The 25208-nt window shown below is 42.3% G+C and overlaps 1 protein-coding gene across 2 annotated transcripts; it reads left to right on the top strand.

Annotated features, from left to right (window-relative positions):
• The first annotated feature begins 557 nt into the window (after positions 1–557).
• Positions 558–22543, top strand: LOC146590830 (DEP domain-containing mTOR-interacting protein-like). Of its 2 annotated transcripts, XM_085313898.1 has the most exons (9): positions 558–915; positions 9886–10064; positions 13587–13710; positions 15038–15216; positions 15875–16060; positions 18090–18230; positions 18560–18630; positions 20970–21074; positions 22262–22543. In XM_085313898.1, the coding sequence occupies exons 1-9, from the start codon at positions 830–832 to the stop codon at positions 22385–22387; spliced, it is 1197 nt and encodes a 398-aa protein (XP_085170024.1). In that variant the 5' UTR covers positions 558–829; the 3' UTR covers positions 22388–22543. The 2 variants fall into 2 exon arrangements, with proteins under 2 accessions (XP_085170024.1, XP_085170023.1); XM_085313897.1 differs by lacking the exons at positions 20970–21074; positions 22262–22543 and adding an exon at positions 20286–20589 and having other exon boundaries at positions 768–915.
• Positions 22544–25208: the final 2665 nt, after the last annotated feature.

The following is a 25208-nucleotide window of genomic DNA, read 5'->3' on the forward strand; positions in this document are numbered from 1 at the left end:
GGGAATGATAGGATAAGGCTTTAGATTTCTAGGGAGAAGAGGGTCTCTACCAGGCAGGCTTTTTCTGCAGGTAGTAGGGATGTAGGTTGGCTCTAGATTCTTTTCTCCTACAACCTATGCTCTTCCATCTGACTTCTGTGGGAGTTGTTAAAATGAGAAAGAGGCCAAGCTGTTCTGAGCCCTTTTTTAGCAAGTATTGGCCATGGTGTTAGATGCAGCCCACTCTGGGAAGAAGGCTGTTAGGGAAGAGGTGGGAGCCAGTCCCCATGTCAACACTGTGCATGAGAAAAGGCACTTCTTGAAACCTTTGTGGGAAAGTAACAGCATGAGGGACATGTTGGCTTTGTCCATCTTGCCGCTAATCAAACCACTCAACTGTGTTTCCACAGAGCTTACTGGAGTCATGTCTCATTTGCACGCAGCAAGCAGAAAGGATACCATCTCCAGCTTGCTGAAAACCCAGCTTTGCCACCCTGCAGGAGCTGAGAGGGGGCCTAGGAGACCTGAGGGTAGTGGGAGCTCTCCCTCCCCTAGGAAGAAATTGTAGGCTTTCAGCAGAAGCCTTGCTGGAGATGTGCCTGTGAGAAACCAGCAAAGCCAGGATCAGATTGCAGCAGGCTCCTCCTCCAGACAACAGAAGGGAAAGGAGAGGCAGGGAGCCCGGAGCCAGCAACTTCATACTGCCTACCTGCACCTTGCCAGCCGGGCAGAGGGACCGAGGTGGGGGCGAGCATCTTTGAAACCTGCATCCCCTGGAGTGTGCCGAGTCTCCCAGCACTCCCTGCTACCCAAAGCACATCTTCCCAACACCATCTGCTTCCAGCCTGGCATGGAGAGCCTGAGCAACAGCCTGAAGAAGAAGGCAACAGAGAGGCACCACAGGGCAGAAGTGATGATTGCTGGAGAACAACTGAGGTAGGAGGCAACGGGACTCAGATGCGCTCCTCCTGTCCTCTAGGCTGAGGCAGGGGTGTGCTCAGTGTTAGTCCTTGGGACTCTTGACTGCTTCCCATTAGCAGGAGGCTCAAAATATTATCTTAAGCAAGCACTTTTGTCCCAGTTGGTAGCAACTCCTCCTCCCCTTTGGCAGCTGACTCTCCTCTCTCCCACCAGTTCCTTTCCCTTGTTGCCTTGTTCTGCTCCTCTCAGCGCGACTGGGGCTCACCTGCCCTCCACCTGCAGGTATCTCAGACAGCAGATGTTTTTAGAAGCAAACAAGTTTTCTGCTCCCCTTACATCTTGTCTCAAACTTGGACCTGGATGTGGCGAGGTGCCCGGTTCTCAGCTGCATGGGGGCAGTACTGCCTGTATGCAGTTTTGGTGCATGGTTGGACTTTCAAAGGTGATTCAGGAGGCCGTCCCACGGGTGCCAAGTTCCTGAATCGTTTCACATAGCAAAATGTAGGGTCCTCTCTTTCAAAAGTCACTTGTGAAAATTTGCTTTTTTGTTATCACAATTCTTGAGTAACTTAAAAGATTTTTTCTTATGACAATGAAAATATATTCTACTATACAAAAAAAACCTGCATGACTGAGGAAACATTTCCCTTTTCCTTGTGGATCTGAGGTTGGAAAAGCAAAACTACTTCTAGGTATCTGATTGTAGGCTTTTCTAGCTCTTCAGCACAGTTTGGTTGTTTGCATCTGGGTCCATGCTGCTTCATTTCAAAATGCAGGTAAAAGCTGGGAAATGCATCCTTGAATAATTTAAACAACCCAGAATGTAAGATTGCTAATGCAAAATCTGTAAAATTAGCCTTGTGTATCTATGTTGTCCATCCTCAGTGAGTCATATTAGCCTCAGCTTTATTTATTTGTATCATATTAAGGATTTATAACTTTCAAATAAGGATTAGGGCTCCATCTTGCAAATACTGCCCATGTCCAAAGTGACTGGATTTTAAATGTGTAGTGACAGTCAGCTGCATTTCCAGTCTGTTATCTTTCCCCAATACTGCTGTCCTGGCTCCAGAAATTAAATCCTTTCCTTAGGTAACAACTAGGAGAACTGCTGTTAGGGAGTGGAGGACTGCATCAAACCTTTCTGCTTTTGCAAGATTTGCAGCCCAAATTATAAACCAAGTTTAGAAAATGAGCTTAGTTTTTTTATAGGGAAAAGCAGCTGTTGATCTTGGAGTGAGTTGCTTCATTTCAATAATTGAGGGGTAAAGTTATTACTTTTTCTATCCTATGGGCAGAGCAGGCTTATCCATATATATATTTTTTTCTGATTTGCCTATCCCAAGTGATTGCAGTTTATAAATGGTCTAATAGCGTGGGCTAAAGAAGAGGGGTCAGGTACTCAGAGAGACAATAAGATTATCCACCCATGTGTTAAAGCTGCAGTCAGATTCGTGCAAGGGGAATGCTGTGCCTTCCTAGGTCTTTTTACAGGAAACCAGCATATCAGATTGCCTATCAGTCTGGCAGTTGTGTGACTGTAAAGAGGAGAAAGGGATACAATAAATCTGTTTGTTGAATAGAACTATTCTCCTATACTGCACAATGCTCTAGTTCTTAGAAGCAAGGAAAAGACACAGTACAAATGTTACACTCTTTGGATAATTGATACTATGAATCCTTTTTTTTTTCCTCCAAATATTTGTCTGGAAACTTAACTCCTTGCTGCCAGCCTGAATGTGCCGTGAACCTTTAAAAAGGATGCTGAAATCCTAAAGGAAGAAAACATTTGTGCAGGAAGGGAATATTTTTCTGTTAGAGTGACTGAGATGATCTTGGAGAGAACTTGAAACAAGCAGACAAACTTTTTGGTGCACTCATCTCCCCCCCCCCCAAACTAGAGTTCCTTGGAGAATCCTTGTCTGAGTTAGGGAGCTCACAGAATCTCAGATGGTTTTTGGGCTGAGCCAATTGCAGTGAGAGTGCATTTTGAATTGCCTCGTCCTCTCCAATCTTTTATGTTATGATGAGCTTGGTGCAAGTTACTTCTCTGAGCAGCATGGTAGAGGGGTAGGAGGAAGCACAAGCCATGATCAGGAATGTGGAGACAAGCTCTCACCTCAGAGGTTAACATACACTAAAAACAACAACGCTGGCAGACACATGCTGTTTTGCCAACACTTGATTGTAGAGAGCAAACCTGTTCTGCCCTTGGGCAGTCTGGATTGCATCACACCTCTGACCTGCTCTTGAACACTTGCCTAGAGAACAGCAGGTGGATTTCATCCAGTACAACTGCTCTTTTCCTCAGCTGTGTTTTGTGGGTGACAGATCTGAATGCCAGTGAAAGACCCTAAGGTGTCCAGTGCTCACAGTGGTGGAGAGGTGAGTGGGATCAATAATCTTTCTGCTGGTGCCTTGGCAAGGAGCAGTCACATCCTTCTCCGTTAAGCTAGGCAAGAGCCTCTTCTCAGCATAGAAAGACTGGAAAGACAGCTGCTGGATAGCAAAGAGTTTAAAAGCCTGGGGAGGAAGGTGAAGAGAGAGACTCCACTAACCTGCTGGCTCCCCTCCTTCTTTCTGTTGCAGCTAGTCCAGCTGAAATGAGAATTACCTGAAGCCAGAATACAGGGTGCTGAGTGTTTGAGCCTGTCTCTGTCTCTTGCACTTCCAGGAACTTCAGTTTGACATGTAGAGAGCAGCTGTGTTTCAGAGATGATACGAAGCTTCCCAGGGCTCTGGGTGTCCGATAGGTAGGGATGGGGAAACTGAGGCAGGGAGGCTGGAGGACCTTGCCTCAGGCAATAGCAGAGGGAAGCAGAACGAAATGTCTGCATTGTGCTCTGCAGCTTATGCCCACATAAGCAATAAAGGAGCCTTGCAGTCATTCTGGGAGCTGCCTGGCTTTTCGAATGTGAATTCTGTAAGCCTTGATCAGCAAATAATGCTGCTGTATCTATATAAAATCCCAAACACTTGTTTTCTCTACTTTCCACTTCCTGCCCTGCCTCCTCCCCACTGTTTTGTTTAACAAAACAAACCTTTGCTCCATCCTCACGATTCTTTGGCTTCCAAGGAAGTTTGCAAATCCCTCTCAGTTTGGTTTGGCCAGAGGGATGAGTCTGTTCAGTGTTGGGACAGCTTTCTGAGCCAGAAATAACTGCACAATGGAGGGGTAAGGGAAAGGTTCGTGGGGATGACCAGGAACGAAACTGATCCTAAATAGATCAAGAGGATACTGGATGCTGTACACAGAGTCTGTGAGGGCCCCACAGCTTCCACAGGGATGCTGCTTTCCAGCCCACAAAGAGGGAAAAGAGGAATTTGGCCGTTGGTCTCTCCTCATCAGAAAGATTAAGATTTCCACTGCTATCTTGATATTGTGTTTGACAGAGCAGTTGTGTCAGACTCTCATTCCTTACATCTTCTGCTGTTACTCTTTTTGTTCCAGGCACACACTCTTGCGCGAAAATCTCTCTAGGTGTACTAGATGTTGTGTGTGTGCAGCAGAGGGCAGGAACTGGGTTCCTGGGTGGCATTTTGTAGGAGTCCAGTTAGTCTTGTAGCAACAAATGGCTTATGTGCACAGAGCTATTCTGGAACAACTACTGTACTTTAAATTCACGCTATTATAATCTGAGTTTCTTCAAGTATAGATGAGTCCTCATACAATCTCTCTCCCAGGTGTTTTTCATGGTCAAGTGGACCAGCAGTTCTTTAATAACTGCATTAAAAGCATTAATCACTCTTAGATGTAAAATACACTCAGTGGATTTATTTCCCAAAGAAGTGAGAGGGAAGATGGAAGGTTTTCCCCTATGAGGAAAACAATTGTGAGTTCAAGTACTGTACAAGATGTTCAAAGGTAATGAATGATTTATTTGGATACCCAGATTAAGACACTGTTAAATGCTAACATTAAGTGCTAATGTTGTGATGCTCTGAAAATTGGACTCACTTAAAGATATCTAGTCGAACTGCTAAAGGTTATATGCCTGGCCAAAATACTGGGCCCACAGAAGGTTTTGGTAGCTCTCTGTTGAATTCAGATCCTTCAATGAAGTGAAGATGTCTTTCTGGAAGAATCGTGTAACACAACTTGATGTGGGAGTCAGCAGGTAGAATCTCTAGGCTATGTTCAGAAGATCAGACTAAATGATCGGAGTGGTCTTGTCTGGTTTTTAGCCCATTAGTAAGTTTTCAGCGCTGATGAAAGTGGAGACTAGAAAGTAGACTTGTACTTGCAGGGATTTTCTCTCTCTCTCTTCTCTCTCTTCTCTCTCTCTCCTTTTTTTTTTTTTTTTAGATTCAGGTCCCGTGCTCCTCTGTGTACATTTAAATGAGTGGAAATAAAACACTTCTGTACCACTTTGGCAGGGCTGATACAGTCATACCAAGCTTTCCCCTTCTCTCCGGAATGCACCTGTGCTTTTGCAAACATGGAGCGTAGCAAATGGGGTTTTACTGCTTGCAGTGCTCACTCTGCTGTATGGCCCACATTGTGCCTCTAGCAGCAATTTTGCAGAGATGCCGTTGTGGCGATTCCTGCATTTTATGGATCATTTAAAGATAGGAATAAAAAAGATTCTTCTGAAGTATCTTTTCAAGGCTGTTCATTTGTATTTGATTGCTGCGGGTATGTGAACTGAAATTAATAGCCTTGAAAGATCCACCTTGACATTTGAGATGCCCAAAGTCTGTTTACATGGGTAGGAGGTGAAGGGAAGCTCGGAAGAGCTATTCGCCACCACCCCTGTGGAGGCATTCCTACTTCACACAGACATATGGTCTGTGCCCAGTGACTGCAGCTCAAGGAATTGCTCTGACTGTCCAGTAACACAGGAAAACTAGCACCTTTTCCATTACAAGAAAGCCTCTCGCTTCTATGTCCACCCCGGATTCAGACTCTCTGTTGTAGGAGCACATGAAATGTGAATCCTCAGGAGAGGAGCTGCTTGGGTTGCTCCAGTGGTGGACTTCCGAAATACCCTTGGAAGAGTGACTGCCTTTGGGAAGAGGCAGGGGAGGCTCGTGCCAAGAGTACAGCTTGGCCTGTTACTTGTGAAAGTCCTTTCAGAGGGAAGACAGCTCTCAGGCACTTCAGAGACTCTCTTCACAGCAGAAGTATGCTGCCAGCCTGTGTAGTAGAGGGTAGCTATCTCAACCTAGAATTTGAATGGAGAGAAAGAGTAGGGCTGTTTTCATGTCTGAAAGTAGCTGTGATAAATATTCACATGCCTGGCAGAAGGGAAATGCCAAGCCATTGTACTGAAGGAAAAATATTTCAAGTCTTACCTCTACTGATTTTATGTCATTAGTTACAGGGATGCCAAAAAAAGACACAATGCTTTCCTTTTTCTCCAGGAATGTAGCACCTGCAGTAATACAGCCAGAAATCCATTGCAAAAAAGTTCAAATGAGCTAATCCACACCTTGGCTTACAGAATAGTATAATTAATTTTTCACTGGAAATAATCCTGTGAAACGGTACAAAAGCCTTTTGATGCAATATACAAAATCTAATTAAGGCAAGTGCAATTGGAAGGGAAATATAGCAGAAAAAATGATTTCTGGGTAACACCTTGCATTTATTTAGATAATTAATAATTTCACCTCCTTTACAGTCATTCAGTGGCTGACCAAAAATCATTAGGGAAGGCTTGATTCTAGTCAGGTATACTGTTTTCATAAAAATAACTACCTGGAATAGAAACAATTGCTAAGAAGTATCAGGAGATGAAGTGAATAGTCAACATGTTCAAAAATGCAAAGGAAAGATCTGTTAAAAAAAATCTATTTTTTTAGGAAGATAACAAAGAATATTTCAACTTTGGCAAGGAACAATAATAAAAATAGAGCTTGTATTTGTGAAAACCTAGAGGAGATTGAAAAAGACCTGTTGACAGATTTGAATGGAAAGTATGTCTGGAGCCACTCTGTGTGAGAAGGACAAATGCAGAGAATTACAGTACTTTAAACCAGCATAGGAAAATTCCCTTGTTGTGGCATCCTCTCTAAAAATTGAATATGTTGAAGCAGACGCTTGAGCCTGCACCAAGCTCGGTCAACAGAACAAGCCTCCCAGTAATGCTGTCTGTAGCATTTGGGACATAGTTTCACCTAAATAGGGGGAAATACAAACCAGGGAAGGGACACAGCAAACAGGAAAAAGCTGGATCCAAGAGAGGGAACATCTCAGATTAGGAATAGAAAATCAATCTGACTTCCAATCCATGACAAATTCTATGTAGTATTTGTAACAACTAAAGTGACCTACATGCTGAATCCCGTGATTTTTTTTTTTTCTACTTACACTGCTGCATATTTGCCTTTCCACAAGGTTACAGAGAATGAATAATAATGCCTTTTTAGCAACCTTGACAAAGAAACAGTTTGGTTACCCAAAGCAGCCTGTCCAAAGCAAATGCATGTGAAAGCAGCACGCAGACCGCCGAACGAGAGGAGTGTTTCGTAACAGTCGATTCTCATGTTCCAGCAAGCATTTTATCCTTGTATTACTCCGTTCTCTTTATTTTTCCTTTTGAAGAGGTAAAATGTACACAGGGAAGGTTTTGGCGTTTAGAAAAGTCATCATATTCCGTTACACATCCTTCCGTAACAATTTTTATCTGGAAGCACGACTGTAAACCAGCCAGTTTCATTAGCTTTGTTTTTCCAACATAATTTTTTGGTTGGTTTATAGGGAGTCAGCTGAGCTGTTCGAAGACGCAGTTGGGTTTATGTCCTTCTGTATGTGAAGGACAACATTTTTGTTTCTCCTTTGTTGATAGGAAACAGTAAAGGAGAGGAAAATTAGCAAGGACACAGGGACACTGAGTAGTACATCTTCTGGTGCCTTCTGCACTGATTCTGAGGGCAAAATGGCAAACTTTCACATGAAAACAGCATGAAGTGCCAGGACGTTGCTGCTCCAGAGACGCTCAAATACTGCTTAAGTTCTTGTCTTGATAATTGTTTATGATGGAGTAGCTTGCAGAATATGTAATAGATTTTTAAAATATTTAAGATTCCTAGTTTTTTAATGGTATTCATTTGTTGAAAATCTTTTTTCCCCTTATTCATAAGTTATGTACGTTTTCTCCAGTAGTCTGAAAAATGGAAAGAAAGTGTGGTGGAAACAGTTTTTTTTCAAGCCAGTTTTTATTCAGGCCTTGTGTGATTATGCTCTGTGTCATTGTGGGTGAAGATATATACATACATACATATATGTATATATGTTACAACATATATATGTGTATATATGTTACATATACAGTGTTTATAGACTTCTGCAGACACTCAACAGCAATGGAGTACTTTTGGTTAAACAAAGTGGAAAAAATAAAAATAAATTAAAAAAAAATAAATTCTCAAGTTCTCTGAACTTGAGAATTTGAGGCAGGCCAGTTGAAAGCAGGATGTCTCTTTCTAAAGATGCTCAGGAACTGGGTGTACCTGAAATTTTTGGTTTAGTTTTTCAAATTGCTTTCCTTATTTCTCTGCACTGAAAAATTCTAATGTGATCTTTTTTTTTTTTGTATGTTACCTGGAAGGTCATACATACAGCAATATACATATGTCCTTGAAAATCTTTGTTAAGAATTATATTTGCTCATAATAACTGGAACATTATTTGCAATGATCAGTGAAAAAATATTCTTCACCAGCCAAGGGTCTTAACTTTATGACTTCTGAGAACCTACTATTCCTTAATCCTATAATATAGAATAATCCATTGTTTTCTGTTAGATTTCAGGATATTTAGAAATTCTTGTATGGTTCCTGAAAGCATTGTCCAACAGACAACATCATGTATGATGTGCAATACAGATAGTTTTGTCAAAAATACTAGACAGGACAAAAGAACCTGAAGCATTAAATAAAGAAATGATCCAGTGATTAATGCCTTTTTAAAATATACTGGCCCAAGGCAAAACTGTGACTTGAAATGAGTAATTTGAAATGTGGAAAAAAAAAGAGTTAGGGAGGGGATATTAATTAAACATCTCCTCTCTGAATCTGCTGCATGCACTGGGCATTTTCCAGGGTTAGTATTTTGAAAACAGTAATGACTACAGGGCACACATTTGGCTGCTAGTTAGATCTCATGCCAAATTTGGTGAGCTTTGGCCTGAATACATAAGATGTCTGTGCTTTGCAGTTTGCTCGTGTTAAGATCCTTTTAAAAGTAAAAGCCATTCTCACCTGAGTAATCTTTATTCAGCTATATCTTCCCATCAGAGTCATCAGGGTTTGCGGAATAGGGCTCTTGCAGATATGTTCTAATAAACTCCGTCCCAGTCTATCCCAGCGTGAACCAGAAAGCGTCAGGAGTAGCCATGGGGTTGAAGGCCATGCTTTCTGTGAGCGAGACGTCTGGTGTGCGTTCACTGGCCAGCACTAATACACGTGAGCAGGACTAGTCCGATACTGTGCGCTGTATATAAGTGGGTACAGGAACGCAGCATGGAATTAGCCTGATGTTCCTCTTTGTTGGCTACGTACAGAAACAACAAATACTCCCATTTATGTTCCCACCCTGAGCTATGACTAAGACTTCAGCCTTTGTCCTGGGGGAAGCTACTCTTACATAGTTATGGGGAGAAGAGAGCTAGGTAGAGAACTGTGCCAATAACATTTTTTTTTAAAAAAATAAAACCTTTTTTGGCCCTTTTTCACAAGCTCCAGTTAGCTGCTGTGTTTTTTTAGAGGCTTTTTTAGTAAGATTCAGACCAAGTCTGCTGCTGACAATTACAAAAGCTGTATAGTGATAGTAGGAGAGAGGGGAATTTTGAAGAGAGGCTCCTTAGAATTGACTGATGCAGTTTTGCAAAGCAAAAAGGTTTAGCTAAGCTTATAAGTCTCTGAGCACTTGCCAGAAGTCCCAAAACAGGAGTGGTTTCTCCAGGCTGGGTAGATACTGAGCTGTTAGACTCTAATGTCCCTGTAACTCCAGCTATGTTCAAAGGTGTTCTTTCACTCTAGGCTTCGCCTCCATGATGGGAAGCTCATTAAGGACAGACGTTACCACCTCCGAACATACCCAAACTGCTTTGTGGCAAAGGAGCTCACAGACTGGCTGATTGACCACAAAGAAGCACCTGACAGAGAGACGGGTATCCGCCTAATGCAGAAGCTAATGGACCATTACATCATCCATCATGGTTTGTGGATTTTTTAGCTACTTTTTAAGTCTCCCCAGAGAGGACACCTGAATATCTGGTCACAGTGTTTGTCAGTCAGCCCAGGAAATGGGAGCAGTTAAGTCCCTGTTTTATGACCCTCACACGGTGCGGGCTCCCAGAGGAGCTAGAAGATTACAGGCAAGTGAGGCCACGCAGAATTGAATCTCTGTTAGGTTGTAATACTTTGGAGGATGTCTTAATTCCCTGTGCCACAGAGAAGAGAGTAGGGCTGTGTACTGGTAAAAAGACATCTTAAGTGTCTCTTATTTGAAAGCAAGTTCAGTAATACCTGACCTGTATTCCCTACAGCAAATGCAGCCACCTAAATAGAGTGGTGGATATTTTTGCAGATGCTTGTCTTAGCCCATGTTTGCATCATGCAGAAATGGAAGCTGAATGATAGTGGATACTTCGTGTGTGCATCAAAGTTTATTTTTTACCATATCTGCACAGCGCCCCTGGTTTCTCAGTATATGTTGGGGTGGGAGAAGTAGGGGTGTGGAATCCATGCCAATCAGTGCAAAAGGTAATCCAATCCTTTTAGACTTGAGGCCAAAGTATCCTGCAGGAATGTCTCCCTTAGAAATTGTGTGTGATGCCATTTTAAAGACTTTTTGAGTCAGATTCAGACAGCCTCTGCTGAAGTCTTCCTGTTCTCTCGATTCCTGTGTGATGCTGATATGGAGAAAACACCATTTATTGCATGACAGTTGTCCATATCCATACAGGGCCGTGCTTAGAAGACCAGGTGTTTAACCAAGTCTGGGACTGTTTCCCTGCCTTGACCTTTTCTGCCTTTGACAACACATCTCCCACTGACAGGCCAAGAGCAAAGGTTCTTAAATAGGAAGGTTTTCAGTTTCAATGAAGATTTCTACAGTTTTATCTGAATTATGGTTTTCTGTAGACATATCAGGGCTTTGCACAAAAACATTTTTGCTAATAAAAGAAGAAAATAATTTTCTGGTTTTTTTTGTTTTGTTTTTGTTTGCTGTGCATAGAAAGGCCTTTACCTTAAAGAACTACATGTCAGTGGCATGGTGGGGGACCCAGCTTTTCTGGGTACTGTTGGAAGGGAAGCTTTATGTTACTCTAAGTTTATATGGAGAGTAAATGACCAAAAGGATTGTTGAATAGTTATCTAAAACATAAAGACTCTAACGTGCTTTAGTGCTTGCTGATAAGGAACTGTATGTTTAGGACAGGAAGTAGGAGTACTTCAAATCTGTGAAGAACTTCCTCTCCCTGGGATTTCAGGCCCAAGTAGGCTCCCATTAAGGAAGAATGAAGTCCTAGTCTTTCCAACAGATCTGGGAGACCATTGCCCTCCCTGGGAAGGTTTGTGACTAGGAGTGGCTGAGCTTGGAGAAGAAACCTGCTTACTCTCCTTGGCTGAGCTCTCTTGCAAACCTGCTTCCAAGTCTTCAGGACAAGAAATGTGGTAAGCTGGAGTTGGTAGTTTATTGCAAGAGGATGCAGCTGAGGAGATATAAGCAGATGACATTCAATCTGATTTTCCTCCCCCTTCTACAGAGCCCAGAAATAGCTGTCTTTGCCCACTGCAATGCAAACATTCTCAGTTGCCATCTGCTGCTTGCTGAGATTAATGCCTTTTACATTAAGGTACCTTGAATAAAAATAAGCTTTGCTGCTGTGCTTTATCGCAAAAGAATAAAGCTGAAGCAGTTAGTTCTTGGTTAACCATTAACTCTTAAAACTGATTATTTTTCCATCTTTTTCAGTGATTTCTTCACAGCTAGGCTGTTAGGTTCAAATAAATCCATTAGTTGATTAAACCTATGCAGCACTGAGTACCAGTGCTGTTTTGATTGCTTATCATGGGCACGTCCCTCCTATTTCTGTGATAATTCCTTGCAGAACACAGAAGCTGACTTTCTAACTTGTCTTATGACCATTAATTTTCATTAATTCTATGGTAACAGGCCTGCCTGCTAACCACAGCACTGTGCTAAGTGCTTTGCAATTGGCTGTCTAAAGTGTTTGCACTCTTCTTTGCTGGGATCTAGAAGGCACTAATTATCTCACGAAAATCATTGTCTGTGCTGATTCTTAATGATCTGATGTGGTTTGAGCTGTTACTCTATTAACATGCTGGAAACATGTTGAAATTGGTCTTCAAGTAACAAAAATCGTTTGGCTTTCCAAGGACTCAGTCCTGTAAGGTACTCTGCTCAGTTCCCAACAATCAACCAACTGTAAATGGCATCTGATTCATTATTCCTTTCAGTTAAGAACATGAAAACTTTCACCTTTTAAAGCAATGGTCTGAAGCTACATGATTGTCTGATGAGTCCTGTGTTTTTCAATGTCCTGATTTGGCACTATGAGGAGTGTTCAGGAAGAATTTTGAACTCCAGATAATCTGATAGTTACGGACATTGAGCTGGTTACCAAAAAGTAAATGAAGCTTTGCAGTGTCATTCGGTTCAGAAGAAATGAACAGCTATTACTTAAAATTATCACAAGAATGTCTTTTGTCTTTTTTTTAAATGCACAGTATTTTAGTGAGGAAATCTCTCTTTTTCCCCCTCTTTGACTATTTTTTTTTGTTTTCTGGGCATATTCTTACTTTACTCTTTTTTAACCCCTGAAACTAAGCAGGAAATAGCACTTTTCTCACTTCAAGTAGGTGAACCTGAAGAAAGGCAAGACCCATTTGATAACTGGACTATGATTTTTAGGGGAGGTTTAGTCTAAGAATCTATTGCAGACAAGTTTAATCTCAAAACTGTATCTCAAATATTTGCCCGTGAAATATTGCATATACTTAACAGCCATGCATCCATAGACTGTGCTCTCATTCCCAAGATAATTGTAAAAATTAGGCTTTTCATATTGATTGAATTATTCCAGTTGTATGCATCTAGCTTTAAAACAATCTCTCTCTAGAGATCAGCCTGCCATACAAATAAATTAGGCAAGATTGGCACAAAACAATGTGGAAAAGTTGATGTCATTATGACATTTTATATACAAGTATTTTCAACAAGGACAACGGTGATCTAATGGGGTTTTGGATGCCCTGTTGGAGGTCCACCCCCTGAAGTTTGCTTATGCATGGCAGTGGCAGTTCTGTTTGTTTCCTTTTTGTCTAGACTAAAAAAATATTAAAAAAAAAAAATTTTAATGGATCAAAGGGTAGACTCGGATTCAAGCTTCCCTAAGGAATTCTATACAGTGGGAGTGATTTCTCCCACCAGCTGGGCTGCAGGCATTTGTAAGCACCTAATTTGGGCACCGAAGGCTCAAATGCTAGTTCCAGTGTGGACTGGTTCATGCACAGATGGCTTCAGCAGCATGGTGCGAGAGGCCTAGAGAAGGGCATCACACACAAGCCTCCGTAGATTTTAACTTAGAGATAACTAAAACTGATGAGTCTGTGCTCTGTGTAGCTCTGTTGTCTGCCTGTTATGGGCTGAAATCTAGGCTGTGATGTTTGCACCGTATATTACTGATGTGCCTGCTCTGGACTCCTTTCAGTTTGCGACGAGCACTCAGACTACAAGGATGCCAAGCTGCTGTACCGTTTCCGCAAGGATGATGGGACCTTCCCTCTCAATAAGGATGTGAAGGTGTTCATGAGAGGACAGAGTCTTTATGAGAAGTATGTGAGTCCTTTCATTGCAAAATAATTCTTAGCAAAGGCTTTGGAAGTGCAGTCTGCTGGTTCCACTTGCTGCTGATGCTTTGCACCTGAGAATCACCACTACAGCCAGCCTCTTTCTTCCTTTCGTTTTATACCTCATGCTTTAGCATCAGGATATACTGTTTCCTAAGTCTTGTCACAGCAACAGAAAAATAGGGCTTTTTGGAGCTTAGAGAGGGAGAAAAGCTGGAATCTGAACTCACTGATATTTTAAAGGGCTCCTGCGCAACTGCTAGTTCCGGGATTTAGTACAAGGAAGTACTGTGATCTCGTTCGCAGTTAAAGTGCTGGTTGGGACAAGCACATCTAGTGTGTTCTTACCTCTCCCGCAAACTCCCTGGCTGAGTGAATTTTCCACCAGCACTCTAGGAGTTATATCCCACTGAAATCAGCAGGATATAGGATTTTCAAGGTCCTTCTGGACCTGGATCCCTATGCTTCACTTAGTCTATCTGCAAAATTTCCAGTGGAAATATCAATTCTTGTACACTAAAGAAATTTCTGTGTACCTAGGCATTAATGAGAAATGTTTTATTCTTCTTGATCGATTCTGATTCTAAATCCAGATGATCCTAACACACCTGATAAGTCCTTTCCTTAGACTGAGTTCAACTTCAAAGCTCTCTCTGGACCTGTCTTCTTTAACAGCCTCCTAATATTTTCTTGATCCTTAACAGACTGGAAGTCAGATTCACAAATTAGTACTGAGGGAGAATTCCTTCTTCAGGCAAACAGATGGGTGATTTTTGCTGTCTCCCTACCATTCTGGCAGAAGTGCATCATTTGTATTTTGCTTTTGCACAGCTATGGCAGAAGAAATTGGGCAGTGGAGAAGAGCATTTGGCTCTTCTCATGACTGAGGTTGCTGCACCCTCTCGTGGATGTACTGGATTTAGCTTTCACATATGTAGCAAACAATGTGCTTATCCTTACTGAAATGCATCTTCTCCATCAATTTGAATTATCTGACATTTAGACATACATTTAGTTGCTTATTTGGCTTTTCACCTGCAGTCTTTAATTGAGGTTCCAGCTGAACTGATTTTGCTGAAATTGCTTCCTCCTTTGTGATAAAGATATACAAAACTACCTGATTAGCATAGAAACGTGCATCTGTGCATTTTCCCCTCCCTTCCCCCTGATTCTAGACAGAAATATTTTGTCTGGAACAGTTTGCCTGCTTCTCTTGGTCTTGTTTTGGCTGGTTTCAGCTCCCGCTGAGCTCCTTGTGTAAGTAGACAGGGTTTCTAAGGGTCACTGGAGCCATGTTTCACCTCTGTACCAGGCTGATCAGTCTTGAAGATTCAATTCTGAAGGTGAGAGAGGAAAACTCTGTGAAGTACCAGAGGACATTCTTGGGCTGTGAAATGATTGACTGGCTCATTCAGGAAGGAGAAACAGCAAACCGAAAGGAAGCTGTGGAGCTGGGCCGTGCACTTCTGGAGCATGGGATCATTCAGCATGGTGAGTGAAGGTTCAAGCTGATGCAGAGAAGGAAAGTAAAAGATGAGCATAGCTACCAAGCCTTTGCTAGGAACAAATCCTCATTCATGTCATCCAACAAGTGCTGGTCAAGTGCCCACTTGGAGATGGTAATGGGTCCATTTAGTTCTATGTTTGGAGTTTGTGACCTTTGAAATGGGAGCAATCTGACATCGCCTACAAAGGCTTTGAGATGAAATTTGAGATGAAGTTATTTCTCTGCAGTTCTTCAAAGCCTCAGGCTGGGGGAATCCTCCCTTAGTTTTGAAGGCTGTTTGTGAAGATGTGATGTTCAGTTCTGCTTTGCTGGAGATAACCTTCTGCAGGAATTGGATTTTCAGTACAAAAGGTATTGCCTTGGGTATGGCACAAGTTGAGGACTGTGACTCAAAGTGGCCTGCCTCTGGGAGATGGTATCTCTGAAAAGCCTGGCTTGCTGTTCCAATTTCCCTGTGGAGAGCAAAGGGACTGGCATCCTCAAACAATCAGAAAGATTAAAATACAGCATAAAGGCATTAAAAATAATTAATTTGGGTCCCTCAGTGTATTTGCTGAATATATATATATATATATATATATAAAATATATATTTTTTTTTTACACATCCTCAGCCTCTCTCCCCTCTTCTGTTCTCTCCCAGTGTCCAACAGACATCACTTCTTTGACAGTAACATCCTCTATCAATTCTGGATCAACTTCCGCCGGAGGCGTCGTCTCACAGAGTTACTCAATGAGAACTCTTCTCGTGCTCTGTCCGAGAGCCCGGACAGTCCCTTCTGTCTTCGCAAGCTCAACCCAGACCAAGGCAACACCAGCTTTCTTTCCGGTAACGTGGGTATATTTGTGGAAGGGTGCGAAAGCAAGCCTGTCGTGACCAGAGTAAAACGGAGCCTAGAATGCCTATTTTAGGCATACTACGAAGTAACTACTCATCCCAAGGATTGGTTTGTGGTGGATATTATGATGCAGTGGTAGTTTCTTCCTCAGTTGCCCATCTCAGGAAAATAACTTCTCAGGTCTCTAGTATTACTATTTCTAATAGTTATAAGCTCCCTGCCATATATAAATGATATGATGGAATGACTGGCTGGGTGGATGAGGGGAGAGCAGTGGATGTTGTGTACCGTGACTTCAGCAAGGCTTTTGACACTGTCTCCCATAACATCCTCCTAGATGCGCTCAGGAAGTGTGGCTTAGATGAGTAGACAGTGAGGTGGATTGAGAACTGGCTGAAAGGCAGGGCTCAGAGTCGTCACTAATGGCGTGGAGTCCAGTTGGAGGTCTGTGGCTAGTGGTGTCCCCCAGGCCTCAGTCCTGGGTCCCATCCTGTTCATCTTATTCATCAATGACCAGGATGAGGGGATGGAGTGCTTCCTCAGCAAGTTTGCTGATGATACCAAGCTGGGAGGAGTGGCTGACACACCTGAGGGCTGTGCTGCCATTCAGAGAGACCTGGACAGGCTGGAGAGTTGGGCAGAGAGGAACCTTATGAGGTTCAACAAGGGCAAGTGCAGAGTCCTGCACCTAGRGAAAAATAACCCTAGGTACCAGGACAAGCTGGGGGCTGACCTGCTGGAGAGCAGCTCTGCAGAGAAGCAGCTGGGAGTGCTGGTGGATGACAAGTTGACCATGAGCCAGCAATGTGCCCTTGTGGCCAGGAAGGCCAATGGTGTCCTGGGGTGCAGTAGGAAGAGTGTTGCCAGCAGGTCAAGGGAGGTGATCCTGTCCCTCTCCTCAGCCCTGGTGAGGCCTCATCTCAAGTACTGTGTCCAGTTCTGGGCTCCCTAGTACAAGAGAGGCATGAAGCTACTGGAGAGAGTCCAGCGTAGGGCTGCGAAGATGATCAGAGGGCTGGAGCATCCGCCCTATGAGGAAGTGCTGCGAGAGCTGGGCCTCTTCAGCCTGGGGAAGAGAAGACTTGAGGGGGGGATCTTATCAATTTGTACAAGTACCTGAAGGGAGGGTGTCAGGGGGACAGGACCAAACTCTTTTCAGTTGTCCTGTGTGACAGGACAAGAGGCAATGGGCAGAAATTGAAACACAGGAAGTTCTGCCTGAACGCGAGGGGGAATTTCTTCCCTGTGAGAGTGACAGAGCACTGGACCAGGTTGCCCAGAGAGGTTGTGGAGTCTCCTTCTCTGGAGATCTTCAAGGCCTGCCCGGATGCAACCCTGTCCAACATGCTTTAGGTGACCGTGCTGAGCAGGGAGGTTGCACTAGATGATCTCCAGAGATCCCTTCCAAACTTATTAATTCTATGATTATTTCTTTTCCAGGAGGTGAAGGAATTTGTATTTTGAAGCAGGACTTTATCTCGACTCTTGGTCCTGATCCAGTTGTCCCACATACCTCAAATTCCCATAGACTGATGTGGGCTGTCAGGAGACAGTAATGCCAGACTGGCATGGGAATGCCTCCAGTTCAGCTTTTAAATGAGAAAAAAAAAATCAACACTTAGGCAGAAATAAGCAGGAGAGGAAACTGAAAATGAACAAATATAGGGATGTGCGTGTATAGGGGTGTGTGTCTGCCTTTAAGAGCTAGAAAATCTGATTCTTGTCTTTCCAAGGACAGCAAAGAACAATTTCAGCAGACACAGACCATTTTCTAATATATGCAAAACTCCTCTAACCTCAAAACATGACAGCAATTTTGTATTTAGAATTCCACTATGCCACACTACATTGTTTTTTACCTCGGAAATCTCTTCTTTAAAGCTGGTTTTATGCTGTCTGTGTTCAACTGCCACCTTCAGTGTGTGTTTACCCTTCAGATGTGGGCCAGACTGATGGAGTAATTCTATTGTGTTAGGCTACTTTATTCCTTTCTTAGATTTTTTTTTTTGTCTCTTTCAGTCCAGCCCACCAAGGAGATTAAAATTGTCTCAGCAGTTCGAAGGAGCAGCGTCACTTCCCTGGCTGGAAACTCCAATCCCTACTTCAGTGCTACTCCTACATTGGTTTTTCCTCCTGTGGCTGAGTGCAACCCAAAATCAGGTCAGAGCTTTTGCATTGCCATGTTATTGTGTAAGATATATCTACATCCCTAGGGTATGGGCTGGCTCTGGCCTTAACTACAAACCTATCCACCATTTACTTGGTAGTATGCAAGAGGGGAGGGTCAGCCTCTCCTCTGGGGCTTGATTTGAAAAGTTGTGTAATTATCTTGGAAAAAAATTGAGATGAATTCAAAGATTTCTGTGTGTAGTAATTGTAGCTGCTTCTAACATCTGTTCCTCAGCCTATCGTAATCCCCATGCTTCCTATTAAGCACTTTACTGTATGAAACCCTTGATTCTGATAGGATCTGTCACCTTCCTCTCTAGTGTTAAAGAGACCAGTTACCAATGAAGAGCTTCTGTCCCCTGGGGCCCCCTACATCAAGAAAACACTAACTGTAAGTGATCAGTATGAGCAGTATTGCTAATCTAATAGTACTGAACTCTCTGACCACTCTTTGATAGCTTTGTATCTGCTACTGTGACCTCTGTTCGTTGAAACTTTGATTGCATGTCACATCATCACACTAACATTGCGAGTTTCAGCGGGTTGATGTCTTCAGATATTCTTGAGAGTGAAACTGGTGTTCACTCTCTGCAGCCTCTGTTTTAGTGTGGTGTATATTAAAGAGGTAGAATCAGGAAAGGAATTGTTTCCTGGGCAGGAAAAGTCCCATTTATATTTCACCCAGCTCCATGCAAACTGAAGATTCAGTCAAACCTTGTGACAGTTGAGACTTTGATATCCCTTATTCTCTCAGTCACAAAGATGTCACCTTTCTGCACTGTCTTATGCATTTTTTTGGCTTCATGCTACAGACTAGATGTGGAAGGTGTCACTAGGTTTATGAAAACGTAGAGTTGTGTGGAAAATGGTTGTATGGAACAGAAGTGAATGGGGAACATTTGAGGGCCACTCTGCTCTTTCTCATAATGGCTATATCTTACTTTTTTTTTTGTGTGTGTGTGTGTGTGTGTGTGTGTGAACAAAATAAATACACTGCAAAATCTCCAGGATGCTAACGAAAACCTTAGTTTTGGGCTTTTGTTCTTCGAATTATTTATAGAGATATAGAACCTGATAGTTGCAGTCAGTCAAAGCAGAGCTCATGTGTGCTGCCCTGTAGGTCCTGTTATGCTTGTTTATTTTTGTGTAAATGATCACTTGTCGAGAATTGACACACTTCCTACTTCTCGGACCTTTCCTATCTAGCTCCATTAGGGGAAATTCTGTAAAGCCAACTTAGGGAGTGTGATGGCTGTCTTGCCTTCCTAGTTTGATCCAAGTGAGGTTATAGAAGGGAAGGGCTGTGGATCAGGTCCCCAGATTAACTCTGCCGTAGAAACTGATGATGGGAAAAACGAGCAGATGATGGGTGTGAGATGTATGAGGACATGCCATTCATTCTCCTGCAGAATGCTCTTGCCTTGCCCTTCAACTCTGCCAGGCTGTGCTTTTCATGGCTCATTTCCTTCCGCTTAGCTGTGCAGTTGCTTTTGTTTGTTTATATGGGTAATACACAGAGTGCTTTGAGAATTTGTTTTCTCTTTAAGTCACATCAGATGGACAACATATTACAGTAAACTGCTCTGACAAGCTGAGAACAGAGTGGGAAAAGTTGAAGGAGTAGATAATTCTATCCTGGAAATGCTGTCCTGTGCCAGTAAAAAGGCAAACACTCTGTGTGTGTTCTCTAGAAATGTCCTCAACATGTTCTTAGTACATGTCCTGCATTTAACTTCATGTTGCTTATGCTTCATTCTTCTATACTTACTGGCATGGCATATTAACCAGAAAACAGCTTTTCAGATAGCAAGTAATTCTGCATCTCATATGACATACAGCCTAGGAATATTCCATCGTACTCTTCCAAATGATGGTAGTGTAGGATTATATGGTAAGTGGAGGATTAAATATTTCTTAAAAATATATATTTTGCCCAAACGTAGCAAGACACTGAACAAAGCAAGGAGAAGTGTTAATGATACTTGCAGATAGAGAAATAAACAATCCAGAAGGGGAAAGCAATGGTTGACATGGTTGGATTTGCAGATGTTGCCTGTTTGAAAAGTTTCACAACCTCAAAAAATGAAAGCAAGAACTATCTACAGCTGAGCATGACACACACGAGAAAATGGAAGGGATGTTTAATTGCCAAGGATGCTCTCTGAAACACCACATTGACACAGGTGAATGAAAAGGTCCACCAGAATAAAAGCAGAGACAGAAGAACTCTCCTTGAAGACAAGATTCCCGGGAGGAATTAGAGCCTAGTTGCCATGCTGAGAACTGTCAAGAGATTTGTAACTGGAGATTACTGGAGATGGAAAGCTCACTAGTGCCCAAGTATGTCTTCCTCCACCTGAGAGGCTGAGAAAGAACTGTTGGGTGACACTGACTATTGCTAACAGAGCTGGAAGCAGGACATAAAGGTCCTTTTTTTTCTTAATGGTCAGAGGAGCCTTGAGGTAAACCCTTTTTTCTCTCCCACTCATCACAGAGACTAGGATCTTGAGGAGAATTCTCCACACCACTAGAACTGTTACATCTCATCTATCCAGGTACTACAATTGGAATTTGGTAGCATGTCATTGCTCTGTGGTAAGGTGAGCCATTCACTTGTGGAAGTGTTTAAGCTGATCAGTTAACCTTAGCTTCAGTACAGCAGAACCTCTTCCACGTGAAGAAAACAAAGCCCATTCCTTTGTTTTTAAAGCCATTTTATTCTGCTTGTAGATTGTGGGGGATGCTGTGGGCTGGGGGTTTGTGGTCCGAGGAGGAAGACCTTGCCATATCCAAGCTGTGGACCCAGGAGGACCTGCTGCTGCTGCAGGGATGAAGGTACTTCTTGATCATGGTAACTTAAAATGAGAGAAGATTTACGTTCTACTTGAGCTTTTCAAGTTGAAAGCATCCTCTGTGCTAATCCTGCCACCTGCAACAGAGAAAAATCTGCTTGTGTTAGTTCAGGAAACTTCGATAACATTGTGAGAGGCAGGGTGAAGACATGCTGTCCTGCAGGCAGTGTACTGTGTGTTTCTGTTCCATGGGCGGGGTTTGACTTTTGCCCGAGCAGTTCAGAGACTGGGCAGCTAAAATAGTCAAAACTAAGCTGTCCTGTGGCAAACTTTAGAGCTGTCGAAACTATTTTAGGTACTGAAAGCAGGGAATTCCCAGTTCAGCTCTAGTAACTATATATAACTGAAGTAAAGCAGGAAAGGAGCAGATCTTTATCATGAATTATTTGTTCTTACTGCTTCTGCGATGGTAATGTATTTTGTATTTGCCTACTATTAACAACATTGCTCTGTGCAGAACTGTTCTTTATGTTCAGGAAAGCTGAATAACTTTGGATCAATAATTTCCTCTCGATTTGATTCCTCTAGTAATCTCCAGTATTTCCAGCTCAGTTGAAATGAGCTGAGGTCTTGAATATCATTTTAGACCAACTATTCAAGCATATATGGGCTGTGTGTTGAGCTGCAGGCCTAGTTTTAGGAGTGAATGAAGGAAATAGTAGTTTCACAGTTCTACTGTAAAAACCCTAGCAGGGAGGGAGTAATTTCAACAAGCTAGTATAACTCTAAAATCACTTGGATATTTAAAATAATGGATTTCTTCAGAGGAAGAGTTTGACTGTGCTTCAGGCAGCTTTGGAAGGAGATGGGTGAATTTGTTTCATTTACTCAGGAGCCTAGTTCATCTCTCCCCTACTAATCTCATTTGCTACCAAATTGCCAAATGTTAATACTGTGTCTCATTTCCATCTGTGAAATGAACCACTGTTCATAAGTGAATCTTTTTACTTTCTGCTAGCTCACTGTTTAAATCCCCTTGGTCCTTTTCTTATGATACAATGATTATAGCACAGTGATTATTACTGTTGCTCATAGAGTAGTAATGCTTTCTCGTTTGTAGGATTTTTGTAGAAAGTTATTTGCTTTACAAAGTCTGGCTGTAGTTAGTCATGAGCAGTAGTTGCCTGCATGCATCAGTTCAAGGTAACCAGCCCTTCATCTCCCTTGCAGGTGTGTCAGTTTGTTTTCTCTGTGAATGGCATGTACGTTTTGCATTTGGACTATCAGACCATCAGCAGCCTCATCATGACAGGACCGCGAACTCTTGTCATGGAAGTCATGGAAGCCATTGAATGAATGGAGGAGTCTCTCATCCCATCACTATTTAGAAAAAAGCAGGACACTTGGCAAAGCAAGGATGGACTCTGGGGAGGGACCAAGCATGACCTTTCATTCTGAAATATTAGCCGGGCATTTTAACATATCTTCAAATAAATATGTTCTAATGGACAAGTTTTGGATGTCGATGGTGGTGAGATATTTGGCTTTACCTGATTTTGAGAGGGTCTGAACTCTAACAGCTTCTTTTTAATGCCAGTGAGAGAGTTGAGCACATCTCAAAACAAAGTCTTTAGAACAAATGATTCTTTCACTCAGCCAAGCTGCAAGTCAGGCGGTACAAGCTGGTAAGTACCAAGAAGTTTGGTATTGAGGAAGTGAGCAACGAGTGCCAAGAGATGGTCCAATAAGTCGTACTGTGAATTGTCTTGAGAGAAGAAGGAAATGCATGCAATGATGAATTATCTTTTTTTGTAAAGAAAGTCCACTCTTGGCTCACCCACAATTACAGTTAGGAGTGGTTACATTTCCTAGTTGAGTTTCTTGAAGAGATCAGACATCTGTGATTGTAATCTGTGTCATCCCCTCTCCTTCCCCCTGCCAAACAACTGCTTAAAATCATTGGCCAGTTTTGCATGGAACAAGGGAGAGGTCTGGAAGACTTTTGGCTGCTACCAACCTAGTGACAGCAGGCAGTGGGGGAAAGCAGAGACCCTAAATACTGTCTGTCCCAACTGCATCACTAGATACTGGAAAATCCAAGTGGAATGAAACAGATACAAGTGAAAGCCACCCAAAACTTGCCCTCCTGAGCCATCTGCTCCCAGAATCACGTCATTTAAAGGCAATACAGAATATTCATATGCAGCCTACCCTGCAAGTGAATTAAATATAGAATAACAGGTAATAGCAAGAATACGGGAGATTTCTTGCTTTCCAGGTCACAGAGCATCTTGCTTATAATTGGCCTACAATGTTGTGCATACAGCAGGATGATTCCCGGCACTCCTGGTTGGGACAGGTCTCTGAAGGCAGCTCTATTGATTGCCAGCCAAATCTTTTTTTTTTTTTTTTTTTTTTTTTTTTTTTTTAATCTAGTCACTTTGATTTGTGTTAAAATGGGAGCTGACTTTCCTGGAAAACCTGATGCCAGCTGTTTATTAGGTAGCATTACATTACTGCTGACTGCTTTCTTTTCCTTGGCATAAAAGAATATTTACTCTCCTAATGCTGCTGCAGAGGTAGTAGTCCTATTTGCAATGGTATTACTGGAACATGGTCCAAGAAAGATGTTTGAATTAATAATCCACTGGGGTCCTTTCAGGCCCTATGTGAAACTAGACAATCTTCTAAGCTACTTGTCAACGTGCAATTGTTATTTCCAGCCTTTCAGTGCACAAAGAAAGCAAAGCATATTTATCTGCCTGTTTGCTTTCTAAATTCAGTTCTGTGTTGGCATTTTGGGGATTGGTTGGGCTTCTGTGATGGCACCAAGGTTTACTCTGAAATATTGGGCTTGTTCTGAAGCAAGACAAAGCCAAGAGACTGTACAGTATTGTTTATATACCTTGGGAAGAGTAGTTAATGTTAACATAAAGACTGGAAGCAACTCTAGAGTTTTCTGAGATGAACAGAGCATGAATTTTGCCTCTGGGTCTGAACTTCCCCGAAAGTGAAATGCAGGAGATACGTGGTCTTTCCTTTTTCACCTCCTCCTAGTTGCAGAGTAAACTGGCAAATGTAAGCAACTATTAAAATGCAACAGCAAGTACAGTAAAGGTAATCTGTAGGATAGTAACAATTCTGTTTCTGCAGACTACCAAGTGCTCTCTATTCTATTTTAACAAGATTAGCAAGATTAAGCATTTCATTTTAATGTTACCCTCTGACTTGTATATTGTGATACCTTTAAATACTCATGCATAATGCTAAAGTTGCAGAGAAGTATATAATGTTTGTCTTGTTGGGGCATATTTAAAAACTCTGCAGACTTATTTACAAACTGTAATCTTTCCTTCCAATCTGACAATTTAGAAAGTGTCTATATTTCCTGCAGAATGGCAATTGTGAGTTTCCTGTAGCTTGTTCTGTTGCAATATGAGAGTGATGCTGTTGTTCCTGGGAGTACAGCTGAAAATCTGGTCTCCAATTAAAATGAGGAATGCCACTGTCAGTTGTTCCATTCTTGGCAACGAGGACAAAATCTTTCAAAAAATGTTTTGGCCCAGAGCTGGGTGGCTCTCTCAAGCGCTCTTGGGGCGGGGAAGCACATACTATTTGAGGTCAGAACTGTATCAAACAGCTGTGAAATCTACAGCAGCATCAAGCCCCAGTGCATGATTCAGACTCTGGCCTTGCAAAATGTACAGATGTGCTTAATTTCCTTGGACAAATGTGATACTGTATGCCGTCAGTGCAAACTCTAGGCTCTCAAAAATATTTAATGAGATGTGAATGTGTCCAAAGGGACTTTATTCCTGAGAGTATAACAGTGGGTGGGAACCATGACTTTTTGCTGCACTCTAGGAAATCAGTATGCAATTTCCTATATAGAAATTACGTATTTGGTTCATCCTAGAAAAAAACAGTAAAAGCTATTTACTGCGCTTCACAGAAGCGGGCTCTTCCTCTCTCTTTTTTTTTTTTTTTTTTTTTGTGTGTGTGTGCTTTATTTAGCTGCATGTAGCAGGCCATGCGTAGAGTACTGCTCTCTGCTACGTGGTGAGAAGGAGGTGGGGGAATCGCTGTCCCTCTCCCCCTTATCTCCCTCCCCTTCCTCCCCTTTCCTAGCTGTCCTGACGTATGGGCTTGAAATCCCTCTAAACACTCTGAGAAGCAG

This window comes from Rhea americana, unplaced genomic scaffold (genome assembly GCF_003343005.1).
Source record: "Rhea americana isolate MKP2758 unplaced genomic scaffold, rheAme1 scaffold_4, whole genome shotgun sequence".
Classification (NCBI taxonomy): Eukaryota; Metazoa; Chordata; class Aves; order Rheiformes; family Rheidae; genus Rhea; species Rhea americana.